We start from the raw sequence: 15,989 nt of genomic DNA, 5'->3' as shown, positions 1-15,989 counted from the left end.
GGGCCTACCTTGGAGATTTGAAGTTCTTCGCCAGTTTGAGCTTGCTCGCCCAGATCATTCCCCTGCACACTTCTTGATGGCGGCTCTTAGGAGTTTGGATCAATTCGAGAAATGCAGCATGCGAAAGGTATGAGAGACTTGAGGTGAGAGTGCCTGCAGTCGGTGGTCGATGTTTGGATTGGGTTTAGATTAGCTTTGAGGTTTTGGACATTGGTTTGCTGATGGCTGGTGGATATGGGCTTCATTCTGGTGGTTGCTTTTTGGTTGGACTTTGGTTGGACACTGGGTTAGACTTCTTCTTAAGGATACTTCAAGGTTTCGCCTCAGCATCAATGAATCTATCAAAAACCTCACTTCACTTCTTCTTTGCTTTGATAACTTCTTTCTAGCTTGACTCTATTATTAACTTGACTTCTCCTTTGCTCCACTTCCTTCTCTTCTCACTTCTTCCTTAACTTGACTTCCAACTTACCTTCTATGTTTAGCTTCTTTCTTAAGTTGTATCTTTGCTTGGCTCGCCTCTTGCTCAACTTGCTTTGTTCAAACATCTTGCTTCTTCTCTGCCTTGATGTCTTGACATAGCTCTTACTTCACTTACTTCTCACTTAGACTTATAACTTGCAATAAACATACTTAATAACTTAGACTTCTTACAACTACGTATCTGCTCGCAGTGCATACACTACTACACATCTTAAACAAGTCTCTATCTGCACAACACCCTCTCTCCCCACCAACTCCCCACTCTAAACATGCCTCCTTCTCGCCCACTTGTTTAAGAACTCCCTCCCCTCAATCCTCCAAACATCCTCCTCAACATAACTCCCATTATAGCCCCTCCCCTGCGCCTGAAGAACAAGATCCAGCCCCCTCCCACTCTCATTATACCTTGGCCACCTGGGCAGATCCTCACCATTTGGATCACCCGTCGCAACAAACCTGATCCACTGCGCACTTACCTGCTCAGCCAGCTTCTTGTACTCCACCCAAGGGCCATAGAAGTTAGGATTAGCAAAGACAAAAGCCACCTCAGTGAAGTGCGCGACGCCCTTGTAAGCGCGCGGATTGCCGCCTTCACTGGCGGTGTTACTGTTTTGCCAGGGGAGCGTGTTGAACCGGTAAATATACGTAGGCGAGTACTTGGAGTAAGCGCGGGCGTCGGCCAGGCGGGTCGCATGGTAGAAAACGTCGCCCATGATGGCGGCGATGCGCTTATACTGAAGTCCTTGTTCGGCGAAGAGCTCGACGCCGGTGTTGAGCGGGATACCGATGGTGGGGTCGTTGGGGTACAATTCCATGATGCGCTTGATGACGGCGTCGGGGAAGTCGAAACCTGTGCTGTTGGCGAGGAAGGCGTATAGGTCTTCGTCGGTGTTGATGACGCCGCCGGCTGGCGCGTTGTCGGTGCCTTCGTCCGAGTTGGTGCCGTAGAGATGCGGGATGTGTGCGAAGCGGCCTGAGGCGAGGAGTTCGGTGGGGTAGGCGGGGATGATGTCGCCGTCGACGATGGGGTACCAGCCTGGGCCTTGGCTTGGGGCTGCGAGCAGTGGGAAGATGGCTTCGTATGGCAGTGTGCGCAAACAGGCAAGCGTGTCGACTTCATCTGTGCAGTTCGCTTTGTCAACGATGTTGTCGTAGATGGGCTGGTACCAGTCTGTGCCATTGTACCATGCCGTCGCCGCAGACCCAGACTCTTGTATGCTGCGGTGAAACAAGTTCTCTGTTCGGCCACCGTATGACATGAGTAGTTGGCCTACTGCGAAGCTCCCAGCAGACTCGCCCCAGATAGTCACGCTGTCCTTGTCGCCGCCAAATGCTTCAATGTTCTCTGAGATCCAAGCAAGTCCTTTGCGCATGTCTCGAAGCGCAAGGTTCGTCTGGCCGGTACCTTGGATCTCTCGCGAGTATAACATACCCCATCCGCCTTTGCGGTAGTTGATGCTGGCTGCAATGATGGGCTGGCCAATTTCCACGCTTCTTTGAACAACGTATGTTAGGTTGTAGTTCGCAAGCGCACTGGTGCCGACTTGGTAGCTTCCTCCGTGGATCCATAGCGCAACGGGCAGCTTTGCGTAGTCGTTGTGTGAGAGACCCGCTGGACGAACGATGTTGATGCTCAAGCAGTCTTCGCTCATGCTGAAGTTGGCAGCCGAGGGATCCGGACAGCTGTCTCCGTACGATTTGGCAGGGCGCGTGCCATTCCATGTCGTGTTCAACGATTGTGGTATGCGAAAGCGATTCTGACCTCCCGTATCTTGCGCATATGGGATGCCTAAGAAGATGTCTTGAGTGAACGAAGGGAGATGTACGCCTTCGTATGTCCCATTCAGCACTGTGACCGTGGGTTCAGTAGCATGCGCTATCGTTGCCAGAAAGAACGTTGTGAGCGCCCCCACTTTCCAAGCTCTTGCAATAGCTGCCATGATGCTGGTGACTACCCGCCGAGATGAATGCGCGAGAAAACGAAAGCGGGGAGAAGCTCTACTTGTATATTGCAGCTGGCAGTGTTCCAAAAGCTAGCAATGATAGGGCGTATCTTAAGAAGCACCGAATGGACCCTGCATCGTGACGTGATGGCTCTCCCACTCTTGTGGTGGATATGCATGTCCGTGGTGATCGGCAGAGGTGCACCTGCACGTTCGGCTGTGCGCGCCAATCAGGAAGGTAAGTACGGAGCTGCATGTGTAGTCGCACCGACGAGGATACCGGCACATGTAAGCTGCGACTCTTGCTCGCTATCATACAGCATTATGAGATACTGGAGATGGTGAGAAGCGAGGCGAAGTCCAGCAATGTTCATGATGCTGGTCTAGAACAGCTTGGATAAGAAGCTTCTCCTCTTCTTCGCTGGTTCTTTCTCTGGTACACTCGCCATCGTATATGCCGGGGAGAACATTGCTTGTCCAGGAAGTTCTACTGGTACATCGACAACACCATACTCCGGCATCTTATCCACGGGCGCGATGTCTGGTACGGCATTTTGTTGTACAGGGCTGACGTACATCGGCGCCGGCGTACTCGGCACTGAGGTCGGCGACACTGGCATGGCCATTGGTAGTCGAGAAGCACTGACGATGTGTGTCGACTGTGGGTGAACATATGTTTGCGCTGGAGATGGTTGCGCATGCACGTAAGGTTGTACCTGCGGCTGATGCCAACGTGGCGCGTTGGCAGTTTGCAATCGTTTGCTTTCGGCGGCCCATAACTCGAAGACTTGATTCATGAGTCGCGTCCATTCCGAAGGGCCTCCCTGGAAATTGTAGTTGACGCGGCGGTCTGTGAAGGCAATGAAGTAGTGCTGCTTGTTGTAGGGCGATATGGCGACATACTGGGTTGCATCAGCGCTGTACTCATGTCATCACGAAGGCTTGTTTCCTGAACTCACACTGACGGCACCCGGCGCACTTTCCATCAAAATCTTATTCAATCCGGTGTAATAGCCGTTGAAGTTCCATGCCAGATGCCCATCCGCAAACAGAACGAACCAGGCATCTTTCATCCCAAGGCCAACACAAGTTGGCGTTACCAACGACTTCTTCACTCTATCCTCTAGACCTGAAGGTATAGCAGCCCATATCGAGCCCTGTCCGGGTGCGCACGCGAAGTAGCTGAACTTCTGGCCGAAGGTGACGAAGCACAAGCTGGCCGCATTCGGGAACGACTTTAGCCACTGCGCGAGATCGGGATAGTTGAGATCGAAGTAGGTCCGTGAGTGGACTGGTTCTGATTAGCTTGGTAGGTGGCAGGTGCGATGGGGCTGGCCCGCGCCGTCATCGCCATGCGTTTCATGGTCGCGGAATTTGGGCCGGGGTGCTACTTACAGAGCTTGTCCTCCCCATCTAACGTCTTACACCCGATATACCAAATCGGCTCCGGAGAATCTCCCTGAGGCGCAAGTGCGAGACAGTAGGGGCTAGCGACTCTCCATGGATTGCTCATGGAGCTCTTGAACAACTGGCGAAGCGTCTGCGGTATCTCGTGGCTGCACCCTGTTAGCCGCGCCTTCCTCACCAGCATGCACAACTTACAACTTCCATGTTTGGCGACAGTCGAAGAAAAAGCTATTGCGCGGTCCAAACACGAAAGTAATCTCTGGCATCTTGTTGATTATACGGTGAAACTGTACATGCGAGGCAGAGAAACGGAGGTGGGCTGCTCATCAGCAGGCATGCGGCGTACGCCCAAGGACGTGGCGGCGCGTTGGGGGCCGCAATCAGCAGCACCAATTGAACGCGACGTGGAATCATCAATACTGCCGTTCATGTGTTCCGAGTCTTTCGATCTTCAAGCTGCGCATACATGAAACAATCATCTGGGTGTCTAAAATCACAGGAAGCCTAAGTCAGTATCCATGTAGACATCGCGTGTACTTGTCCATCGTGCCTACCCAACTAGGTAAGCTCGCGGCATGTCATACAACAGCGGCACGCTTTCAAGATGCGACTGTTGCTCATGCGGTATCATTACCACAGGGACTAATAGTCCAGCGTAGACCGCTCTGAGACATCACATTCTTCAGAAGCAACCTGAAAAGGACGAGCAAATGAATGGACTCCTGTCGTTATCATGCCATTTCATTTTCGCATCTAATCGTAGACTGGCCTATCTACCATGCCTTCTGGTTATCCAATCTCGCCCAGCGTCCACCGCTACAAGACGGGTATGAGCCTAGGGCTATCTCGTTTCGTGGTGTCGCGTCGTCGGTATCGGGTACTCTAAGCAGCGGTGGTCTTCTCCTTAGGCAGGGGGGTGAATCGAAGGTAGGGCTTGACAATGCGGATGTCGGGGAACATGCTCTTCGCATCCTCGGTCTTGACGGCTGGGTGAACAATGACGTCGTCACCAGGGATCCAGTTCTGGTACGAAATCAGTATATGTGGCACATGCACTTAGTACAGTCAAAACTTACAATCGGGGTTGTGATCTTGTGCTTGTCGCCAGTCTGCAGGCTGTCAAGGACGCGGAGAACCTCAGCTGTGTTGCGGCCGGTGCTGGCGGGGTATGAGAGAATGAGGCGGATGGTCTTCTTGGGGTCGATGATGAAGACGGAGCGAATGGTGAAGGCAATGCCCTTGCTGTCGACGTTGGTCGCGTCTTGGTGGTCGATCCTGTTTATGTCGTTAGCCATGTCGCGAGTCGTAAGTCGCAAAGAATCTCTACCTACATGTCGTATGCCAACGCGATCTGGCGGTCCTTGTCGCCAATGATGGGGAACTTGAGCTTGCTGCCGGAGATCTCGTCAATGTCCTTGATCCAGCCATCGTGCGAGTCGACGGTGTTGGCAGAGAGACCGATGAGCTTAGCACCGCGACGGCTGAACTCAGGCTCGAGCTTTGCGAAAGCGCCGAGCTCAGTTGTGCATACTGGGGTGTAGTCCTCGGGGTGCGAGAACAGGATGACCCAGTTGTCGCCGATGAACTCGTGGAAGTCGATGGGGCCCTGGGTGGTCTCGGCCTTGAAGTTGGGGGCCTTGCTGCCCAGGCGGAGAGGCTCTGGTCGGTCGCTCATTGTGCCTTCTGCGCCCATGTTAGCTCAGTTCCCAGCGATTTGCGCAAACATGCGGGGTGGCGGGGTAGGTCGCAAGCAGCCAACATACTTGGTTGTATGATTTAGTGTCTGGGTGAGGCTGCGGAAGATACTTGGGTATCTTGAGGTGCAAATTGGGATATTGGAGCGGTAGTATGAGGGAGGGGGGAAGTTGAGGGGTCAATGATGCCTTTTTGTCCTCTTGTAAGGCCATACACAACATTGAACGGCCAACACTTCCAGCTAGCGTATATTGCGCAATCGTCACGTATCTCACGTGAACTCCACCAGAGCTTTTTCTGCCATTGAATTTGCCCACGTCGTTTGGCCACCGGGCGAATCATCGACGCGACATCTCCGGCGGTATCGCATGCCAATTGTTGCCCCTCCTGCCGAGCATTCGTCGCAACTGGAAGCAGGTAGAAGCCAATGATGTTGTTGTTGGTGATTTCTCAGCGATATCCCTACTTGTCAGAATTCGAATAGGCTCCGAACCGTGTCAGAGCGTTTGCAGACGTTCCAGCGACCGATATGGCGTTTGCTTGATCCAATCTCTCGGTAGCTTTGTGCATCAAATGCGCGCATTGTCGGTTTGCCGTGTGAGACTGGGTGAGCCTTATGCACTTGCGACATTGGGGTACAGTAGCCTCCATCGATAACGAGGCGGGCTGTTTGGCTGTGTCGCTCAACCGAACGATTGGGGAAGTCGCACTCTTCCAACAAAGTGCGCTTTCACAAACATTAGCACCAGCTGGCAGTGCGGAGGTTACGCGAAACTCTTCTGAGATGGGTAGCTTCATGGCGGCAAGAATTTCGTGACTGCCCGCCTGAACACACACGCCGTTCCCACGCGTCGCGCGAACTCTAATGTCGCGACGTCACGCTTGTGGCAGACACAGCGAGCAGCCACCTGACTACACCTCCATATGTTACACACGCGTCCAACGTTGCTACTCCCTCCTAGTACAGCTTCATATCGGCAACCTCGGCAGGGTCCTACTTTCTTCTCGCCTGAAGCCTCGAAGTGAATTTGGGCCGATCTTCCGAGCTGGCTCCCTTGCGGCGACTCATCAAAGACACGATGCATATCTGTGCTGGTTATCGCAGGATCGAGTGACGGTGAGGCTGCTTGCTTTTGCCCAGGTGCCGATACTTCCCGCCGATGATGTCGGGGAGCCATTTGCTTGTCCGAGTCGAGATGCCTTTGCTTGAGGCGCGCCAGACTCCTTCCCGCATGACGCACCGGATCTACCCTGTTCTGCACGCGCTCCAGCAGCCAGAGACTTCGAGGCGGCCTTGGCATGTCGGCGTACACGATAAATTCCCAAGTTTACCCCGAAGCGGGACGCCCCCATGCATGTGGGCCTGGAAGATGGAGAAGGAGTCCTATTCCCGACCAATGCAAACGATTTCTACGAATCCCGTCGGGAGAGAACCGGGCGTCCCACACCGTCCAGTTGTTCGTTGGGATGCATATCGGCTACGCCTGTGGGTTAGCGGACCAGACCTAACCGCCGCTTAAGCTATGAAGGTCGCGCTTTTCAGCGTCACCGGGTTCACGCTTGCTTTTAGACTCTGACGCGTTCATTGCGAAATCCTCGGTGTAGCTCTTCGACATTTCAATAGAAGAGAAGGACCTTATGGCAGCATGAGTGCAAATCCGGAGATCAACCTCCCGAGAGACTCTGAGCTCGGAGAGTGCGCAGATTCAAGAAGCCAAGCGGGAATAAGCATATTGCCGGATATGCGCAGGCCTTCCGCAGAGGAACCGAGGGATCGAAATTCCACAGCGGAACCAGACAACGACCCAGAGACAGACGACTACTATGGAAAACAAAGCACCAGTAGCGAGTTCATACCGCAAGAGAACGTGCAGGACTCAGAAATCGTTTGGCGTTATCTCACATTCGACACCGAACTCCCACACGCGACCACGGTATATCCGACTCAAACCGACCAAGAAGCGCCACCTGAACCTCCGAACCTCGTCAAATACACAAACCCTTTCGACTGGTCAGAGACAAGAAAGAGATTCACGATATGTGTCTCATGCATCATCACCGCTCTCACAGCGTTCTCGGCTGGCGCTTACAGCCCCGGTGTTGAGCAGATGACGCAGGAATGGGGCGTCAGCAGTGTTGCAGCGCTGGTCGGCATCACGACCTTCACGACAGGATTCGCTATCGCGCCGATGGTTCTTGCCCCGTTTTCTGAGATCAACGGTCGCCGGCCAGTCTTCCTCGCTTCAGGCATTTTATTCGTCATCTGCCAGCTCTGCTCTGGCCTCACGCAGTCATATGCTGGAATGCTCGTCGCGCGCTTCTTCTTGGGCGTGGGCGGATCTACATTCTCCACTATGGTTGGTGGCGTGGTCTCAGACATCTACCATGCTGAGGATCGGAACACACCCATGGCTCTCTTCTCGGGTGCTGCTCTGTTTGGTACTTCATGGGGACCTTTAGTATGTGGCTTCATCGCGCAGAACACAACTTGGAGGTGGATATTCTATGTACAGGCTATCTCATGCGGGGCGGTGGTCGTGTTGATCTGTGTCGTATTCAAGGAGACCCGTGGCTCGGTTCTCCTGTCCAGGAAAGCCAAAGCTTTGAACAAGTGGTATGAGGCACGCGAGCAATCCGGCTACTACGGCTTTAATGTCAACAATACCGAAAAGCCAGGATCCATGGAATCGCTGCGTTTGAGGTGGAAGGTGCGATCTGATGAAGAACGAGCATCGCTTGGCAAGATGATAGGCGTTTCTCTCTACCGCCCATTCCATCTGCTCTTTACTGAACCTGTCGTATTCTGGTTCTCGCTCTGGGTTGCCTTTTCCTGGGCCGTACTCTACCTCACGTTGGCCGCGATTCCGCTGGTATTCCAAAACAACCATGGCTTCTCGCTACAACAAGCCAACGCGGTCTTCGCGTCGATGGGAATCGCCAGTATTCTGTCGACCATACTATCTATTTATCAAGAGAAAATCGCAAAGAAGAGCGGGAAGTTGACCGGCACACCAGAAGGTCGCCTTTACTTCGCTTGCATAGAAAGCGCTTGCATGCCCATCGGCCTCTTCATGTTCGGATGGACAAGCTTCCCCGAGATACATTGGGTTGTACCCGCAATTGCGATCGGTATCGCTACCGTCGGCATCTTCAGCATCTACCTGGCGACCTTCAATTACCTCGCAGACACGTATCATCGCTATGCGAGTTCGGCACTGGCGGCGCAGTCTTTCTGCCGCAATATGCTTGGTAAGCCATCTCCATTCATCACGACTGGATGCATACTAATATCATCTTAGGTGGCATATTCCCACTCATCACGACCCAAATGTATAATAAGCTTGGGTATGGTCCTGCCAGCAGTCTGCTTGGCGGAATTGGCGCGTTGTTGACCATTGTGCCGTGGATTCTGGTGTTCTATGGACCTAGGATCAGAGCAAGGAGTAAGTTCGCAAGTGAGATTATGGATGTCACCTCTTGAGAGGCAAGGTGGTGTCTGATAGATATATTGCATAGCAATTCATTATTCAATAAACGGAGAATTTCAAACGTGACTGCTGTCGCCAGATGCAAGTAAACCTTGGTAGCCGAATCGGGTTAGTCAGGCCAGTTGTTGCATCATCGCAGCTGTGACCCGGCAAACTGCACACTTGCACAGCCTCACAAGTCAGCCCTGCCAGCTGCCAGTATCCACGAAAAGATGCGCACACACACTTCACCTTCGTCGGAATCCATAGAGATGCATGCGCCTTTCCTTCCGATCTCCACCATAACCTTTAGTGGCGACTCATGGAACTTGCCATAACAACAAGTGCTCTTTCCGCTCGCTCATAACCATGGACGATCTCCTTCCATCTTACGAAAGTGTCATGCGACGCGATCCTTGGGTGCTCATCGCTCCCTATCTGCCCTCTCAAGACCTCTGCTCAGCAGCTTTGGTCAACCGGCAATGGCACCAGACCTTTACACCGAACCTTTGGGGTAGCCCGGCTTCGCACTTTGGGGTCCAGAATGATACTGTATATGGTGGGTTATTAAGACGCAGAGACAGTGATACATACTGATATCCAATAGTGGCACTCACACGGTTCAAGCGCACATTACCTTATGCGCGAGCTTCTGTAAGAGAGCTCACACATACTCTCCGTTTCCCGCCGGCTCATGCAGAGCTATATGATGGACCGCACGCAGAGTGGCTTCGAGACTGTTTGGAACACCTACCTCGTCTGCAGTGCCTAATCGTGGACGGCCTGCCCTTCTTCGATCACGCATGTCTTCTGAGCCTGCGACACTCAAGCCTGCAATGGAGGTTGACTCGCCCCAACGCATATCCAGTGTTCAGCCTACGCCTGCTAGATGCTTCTAGCTGTACGAATGCTACATCGACGGGCCTTGCAGAAGCTTTACCGCACTTTCCAGATCTTGTCTCGCTGGACCTATCAAAGACTGCAGCTGCGAGAGACAAGGGGGTTCTTTCGACCTTCAAGTACCTCCGAAATCTACGCGTGCTGAATCTTCGTGGAATTGGCATCAGGGATGAGGAGTTCTCAGTAGTTGCGCATGCAATCAGCAGCCGCGTCAGAAGTCTTGATATCAGCAACAACCTTTTGACCGACACTAGCGTGCGACTCCTTCTTGAACTGTGCTTGAAAGAGAGGGTGGTTATGACGCATTCTTCTCGTGGACCACTGGCGCCTGTCGAAAACGCGAACCCAACCGATGGACCAGAGATCTTTGAGTCTGAAAACCTCGTGGGCCATCTTCGCAAGAAGCTTACAGGCGGCTTCATCGGCAGCCTAAGCATTGAGGAGTCGAGCGATGTCGGAGTCTCCCATTTGTATCTCTCTAGTAACGCAATAACTGTTGAAGGTATATCGGCTTTGCTGCGATCGAGACGCTTGCAAGTCCTAGATGTGGGTATACTACCCGCTGTAGTGACGCATCCTTCTAACCTCACGCTCGAAACACCGAATGATGACTTGGAACTACCTAGCGTATCAAAGCTTACTCCAGTACTTGCAGAGTATGCTTCATCTAGACTGCGATACTTGCGGATCAACTACGAGTTGGTGACAGAAGACGCTTCGTTTGAAACGCCCAATTCGCCGCGCGCGGAACTCACTGGGGACTTTGCTATCTACAAACCTTCAAATGCGCACGAGCTCGAAGCTGTAGAGCCGCCGACACCCGAACTCGACTCTATCCCAATAGCTGTACACGAGGTTCCAGGAGATTCATCATATCCGATCGAGCTTCCCGGTTCACCTGTAACGCCTCAGCTCGCTGAAAACGACAGGCCAGAATCAGAATTTGCCGATGGTGAAAGGCTAGACGCCAAGGGCGTTCCTGAAATATGCGTTACTCCGCAATCACTACAGATTAACCGAGATCCTGCCTGTGCCCCGGAAGTCATACCTGTAGACTCGCCATTGAGCCCTCTTAGCCCACTGGGAAACGGGATCTACCATCCTCACGCAGCTGCAAATAGACATGATCCTGGAGAACGCCTTTCATCGTCTACGCCGGCCCACGGCAACAGTACACTGGATCAACCGACCAGCAAGACTACGCCAAGGTCACGAGGCAATTCGTTCTACTACATCGAGGACAGAAAAGTCCGACTGGACTTTCGCCAAGCAAGTGAACCTCGACTACATCCTGGGATGCTTCCGAAGCTTCACACTCTCGTTCTGACGGATGTGCCGACCATGACCAGCGATAGGAACATTGTTCATCGGATTATACAGTTTATTAAGGATGCAGCCGAGGAGGCTTCAATCGCCAAGCAACGGGCCAGGCACACTTATGTTCTACCGCCAGGACGTAGGCGTGCCATAGCAGAAGAAGAGTACGCACGAAACCAGTTTGCCCTTCGGAGAGTAGTACTTGAAATGGCGGCGCCTCAGTCAGCGCCTAAGAAGATCTCCAGTAGCTGGCGGGCTTATCCAACAAAGTCGACTACTGAAGATGCGGACTCTGAAGCATTTTGGGAGGCAGTAACGCATGACTTCTCCTTCTTCGACGATGAAGAGTGCGGACAGCCTGGTCGTGAGCCAGGCCGCACTCTGCCCTTGGCAGCTATGAGCGGATTGGAGCTTGCACCTAGCAATCCTGTCTTACCAGTGGACACAAGTAAGCATGTTTATGATACAATCCCGCTTATCGATGTGGTGGGTGAGATTGGCAAGTTTCGGCGAGAAAGGAAGGCCGCATACAATAATTTAGTGGAGATGGGCGAGGCTGAACCCGATGTAGAGGGGTACTGGCCTGGGGATATTACGGTTCTGAGGAAGCCGGTGAATTCAGAAGCTGGGGAACTCGACTGTTACGGCAATCGGTATGAATTGGGTTGGTTCTACCGTTGAACGCACTGGCGTGGCGCAGCACTAGCATAGGATAACGCTTTTACATTCCGAAGTCACTTAGTAGGCTGATAGGCTATCATGGCACATGCCTGAGTGTATTAGAGACCTTTTCCCAGCCTTCTTGGAATTATCCAGTCCTTCAGGGTGGATAACCAATTACCGACAAGCTTACTCACCGGTTTGGTGACCGGTTCCAAGGGTTGCAGTGGGCTGACCCCGCGCACAATGACACCCACATCGACACACATCTGCCCACTTGAGCAACTGCTCTTGAGTTCTCATTTACTTATGCAGTTCATGGGTGCCAGAGCACCGCCCGCCACGACGTGACCGCAGACTTTATCCCGGTCTGGATGCACCGCCACGCAAAGGCTTCCTAGGCTCATCCCAAGCACTCCGTTCCACCGATACTGGCCATCGAGCAGCATCGACGTACTTTCAAAAACGCTCAACATCCTTATCCGTTCTCTTACGGCTTCTTCGTACATCAGATATTACCATGGGCCAGTCGTGGAGCGGTCAGCGAACGATCCAAGCAGCTTATGAGCGACGTGGAAAGGTAGTCGCCTTGAAGTCGAGACAGTCAAAATCAAATCAAAGTTACGACAAAGGCCATAGTTCCTCTTCTGACGCAGACTCAACCGGACGACATCGGTATAGCCAGGCAGCTTCCAACGGCGTGACAGCCAAACCTGGACGCGGAGACCGCAGGTCGGCCTCTTCACATGCATCACATCCTACCCGGGTAATACCCATAGGTAAAGCCAAGAAAGAGCGTACATCAACATCCGACAAGCATCGAACCAAGAAAGAAGCTCCAAACAAGCCAAAGTCCAGCAACACTCACAGCAAAAGAGCGGAAGGCAGCAGTACGAAGCACAAGTCGCTCGACCGAGTAGACAGTCATCACCACCACAACGATGAACATGAACCTAAGAAAGAAAAGAAAGACTGTACAGTATGCACAAATGAGCTCTCACTGCACCACTTCCCCGATCGGCCGCCTACCAAGAATTGCAAGCACGAAGTCGACGTATGTCGAAAGTGTCTTCGCACATGGATCGCATCTGAGTCCAGCGCAAAACTGTGGAACGACATAACATGCCCTATATGTAAAACGCAACTGCGATCGGCTGATATGAGAGAGTTTGCGCCAAAAGAGATTTTCAAACGGTACGATTCCATTTCCCTACTCCCTTTCCACACCCCGCACATGCCCACCCAATCAAACACATCACTAACAACACAACCAGCTACGCCGCTCTCTCCTCCCGCGCCAAGCAAGAAGCCCGCCTGGGCTTCCACTGGTGCCCCCTCAAAGGCTGTAAAGCAGGTCAAGTCCACTTACCCAACACCCCCAAATTCCGGTGCAACGCCTGCGAAAAGACGTCTTGTGTCGTCCACAACGTGTCATGGCATAAAGGAGAGACATGCACAGAGTACGACTACAGAACAAATGGGAAGCTGAAGAAGGAAGAGGAGGAAGCGAGTAGGAAGGTGGTTGAGAAAACGACAAAGGCGTGTCCGGGGTGTAAGAGGCCGATTGAGAAGAATAAGGGGTGTGATCATATGGAATGTACGTATATATTTCTCGTGCAGGGAGAAGAGTTAGGGGTTTCGAAGTGTGTTACGTTAAAGCTGATCAATATGATAGGTGCGAAATGCCATGTCCACTTTTGCTGGAAGTGTTTGAAGCCGTATTATGCGTCCAGCACACTTGCGCGGAACACGGGGAGCCACTGTGTTTGTCATGGAGGACTTAACGAGGGCTGATTTGCTACACGCAGCGGAAGCTGGAAAAGACAGTATTTGCGAAGCCGAGAACAGGGAAAAGAAAGCTATTACACTCAATTCGCAACGTTTTACACAGTCAACTTCATCAGCAGTGCTGGTAGCCCAGCACGTGCCATATACGCGGCAGTCACCCCCACAACCGATGTCAAGACCATGTACTTGAACCAACCACTCTTCTTCCCTTTCTTCATCTCTTGCTTCTCCATCCAGTGCCACCCCTCAGCGCTCTCGTCAATCGTCCTCGTCGGCGCATAATCCAGTTTAGGCGCAACACTCAGCGATTCGATGAGCCCCGCTTTCTGAGACGGCACGATGTACTTGTGCAAATACCCAGCAAAGAAGTAATTAAAGCGTGACTGGTAGCTGTTCATGCGCGTGAGTTTGCCGCTGGTCTCGACGTATTCCTTTGCTCGTGCGTGGCGACCGGCTTGGTATTCGGCGAACAAGGCGGCGAGATCGGGGGTGGAGATGCGACGAGTGGGGTTGGAGGCGAATTCGCGGTGTAGGATGTTGCAGAGGTGGACGGCGGACTCGACGGCTATGTTGGCGCCCATGCCGAGGTCGGCTGTCATCTGGTATTGCGTTAGTGGTGCGTTCTGCTGATGATGAGTCTGGGACGGGTACTTTGTGTGCTGAATCTCCCACGAGGACTATGCGCCCGGCATGCCATTTACTCAGGACGCCTTCTTCGACATAGAGAAGGCCGTGCCGTTCGTTTGTCTTCCATACATCGCCCAGTGTGATGTTCTTTGTCATAGGAAGATCGGCGAACCTCTCCGCCACCGCCTCAATTTCTGCCTCAGTAGCTTTACCTTTCTGCTCTGCCTTTTGAAATTCGTCCTTGAAAGTGATACCCCACATAGCCCTCCCCATCTGCGAAAAGAGAAGCATGGTAACGTCCTGGCCGAGAATCATGTTCGTGTTGGAGGTGCCGAGTTGAGCATTGTCTGGAACCGTGCTGACGCCGAATAAACCTCTGTATTCTCCAAACGACATGACTTCCTTGTCGGTTTCGGGGATGCTGCCAGGTTCAAATTTGTCGGCGTGGTCCCACATGAGCTTGCGAACATGACTGTGCACACCATCTGCGCCGATGACCAAGTCTCCTTCTTCGGTAGAGCCATCGGCTAGGTGGACGCGAACACCCGTGTCAGTTTGCTCGATACGTTCAAGGCGCCTGCTGGTGTGAATTTTGGACTTATCCGGGAGCCCTTCGTATAGATGCGACACACAAGTCTGACGATCGAAAAGGATGCTCGGTATTTTGAAGCTTTCGTGGGGTCAGCGCGTGGTGCGTCCACTTCACACACATCATAGGAGTATGGCAACGTACAGTTTGCTCACAGCCTGCATAGTATCATCGCGACAGATCAAACTCCCGTCTGGCCATCTTTTGTAGGAAGCATCAACGGGCGACGTGGTCTTGGTGATTCTATCGAGAATACCAAACTGATCGAAGATACGTGCGACAGCCGGCCAGATAATCAGCGCTGCGCCTTTTAGTGAAACAATCTTGTCGTGCTTTTCGAGGACGACATGTTCGATATTGGCTAGTTGTAGAGCGTGTGAGAGCGACAAGCCGACAATACCGGCCCCAATAACAATGACCCGAAATGGCTTTGGGGATGTGGAATCTTCGTCTGCCATAATGAATTCTCCGATGCTGATGCAAGGGTTGCGCTGGGGAACACTGGGTCTTAGGTGCGAGGCCTAGAGCAAGGGATGGTCGTGACTCGAATCACTGCCGGCTTTACTATTGTTCTTGGATGACGCCTGTTGGGCCATATAATTTAGCCTGCTACTTTATGAGCCGTGTTGTATTGATCTAAATGGCTATGATTTGCAAGTATCGGGTGGTGCCACAAGGGAGGCTTCCAATGTTGGTGCCTTATCTCAGTTTCGATGATGCTGACACGAGCGCCTCGGGCGTCTTCTTACTTTGTAGACAAGCCATATCGTAGGGCTTGCGCAATGTACTCCATGTCTTGAATGCAGTACAGTCAGATCACTCGGAGTTGATCCAGGCGCTGTCTATCTGGTGGTGTGGAAGTGGGGATGTTGTTTGTACAGCGTCGCGCCTACATAGTCAGTATGGAAGCAGCCTTACGCGAGAGATGCGCGATGAGCATCGAGCTTGCTGCAGTGGAAGAAAACCATATACCCCGTCCAAACGACGTTTGCAAAAAATGTGTACACCTCTCCGATAATGGTACGATGGGCATGGTGAGTAGACGTGGAAAGATCAGCAAAAGAATACTCCGGAACTTATTGTTAACATCGTAGCCAGGGTGGTTTAGTGGAT

At 52.5% G+C, this 15,989-nt stretch overlaps 5 protein-coding genes across 5 annotated transcripts; 1 reads left to right on the top strand and 4 right to left on the bottom strand.

The window, feature by feature from the left end:
- Nucleotides 1–746: 746 nt before the first annotated feature.
- Nucleotides 747–2,564, bottom strand: J4E92_004929 (uncharacterized protein; the record flags this gene model as incomplete). Its single annotated transcript, XM_051496313.1, has 2 exons — nucleotides 747–2,332; nucleotides 2,558–2,564. 2 exons carry the CDS (start codon nucleotides 2,562–2,564, stop codon nucleotides 747–749), a joined length of 1,593 nt encoding a protein of 530 aa, XP_051353033.1.
- Nucleotides 2,565–2,809: 245 nt separating this feature from the next.
- Nucleotides 2,810–4,099, bottom strand: J4E92_004928 (uncharacterized protein; the record flags this gene model as incomplete). Its single annotated transcript, XM_051496312.1, has 4 exons — nucleotides 2,810–3,328; nucleotides 3,386–3,717; nucleotides 3,822–3,982; nucleotides 4,029–4,099. The coding sequence occupies 4 exons, from the start codon at nucleotides 4,097–4,099 to the stop codon at nucleotides 2,810–2,812; spliced, it is 1,083 nt and encodes a 360-aa protein (XP_051353032.1).
- A 616-nt stretch (nucleotides 4,100–4,715) lies between these two features.
- J4E92_004927 (uncharacterized protein) lies at nucleotides 4,716–5,526 on the bottom strand (the record flags this gene model as incomplete). The annotated part of the gene is made up of 3 exons (XM_051496311.1): nucleotides 4,716–4,856; nucleotides 4,910–5,108; nucleotides 5,165–5,526. The coding sequence occupies 3 exons, from the start codon at nucleotides 5,524–5,526 to the stop codon at nucleotides 4,716–4,718; spliced, it is 702 nt and encodes a 233-aa protein (XP_051353031.1).
- A 1,648-nt stretch (nucleotides 5,527–7,174) lies between these two features.
- Nucleotides 7,175–9,009, top strand: J4E92_004926 (uncharacterized protein; the record flags this gene model as incomplete). The annotated part of the gene is made up of 2 exons (XM_051496310.1): nucleotides 7,175–8,777; nucleotides 8,828–9,009. 2 exons carry the CDS (start codon nucleotides 7,175–7,177, stop codon nucleotides 9,007–9,009), a joined length of 1,785 nt encoding a protein of 594 aa, XP_051353030.1.
- Nucleotides 9,010–13,755: 4,746 nt separating this feature from the next.
- J4E92_004925 (uncharacterized protein) lies at nucleotides 13,756–15,334 on the bottom strand (the record flags this gene model as incomplete). The annotated part of the gene is made up of 3 exons (XM_051496309.1): nucleotides 13,756–14,259; nucleotides 14,312–14,864; nucleotides 15,021–15,334. 3 exons carry the CDS (start codon nucleotides 15,332–15,334, stop codon nucleotides 13,756–13,758), a joined length of 1,371 nt encoding a protein of 456 aa, XP_051353029.1.
- Nucleotides 15,335–15,989: the final 655 nt, after the last annotated feature.

Source organism: Alternaria infectoria, assembly GCF_024043175.1.
Source record: "Alternaria infectoria strain BMP 0036 chromosome Unknown scaffold_7, whole genome shotgun sequence".
NCBI classification, from domain to species: Eukaryota; Fungi; Ascomycota; class Dothideomycetes; order Pleosporales; family Pleosporaceae; genus Alternaria; species Alternaria infectoria.
Note: the sequence above shows the minus strand (reverse complement) of the source record. Positions and strands in the feature narration are given on the sequence as shown.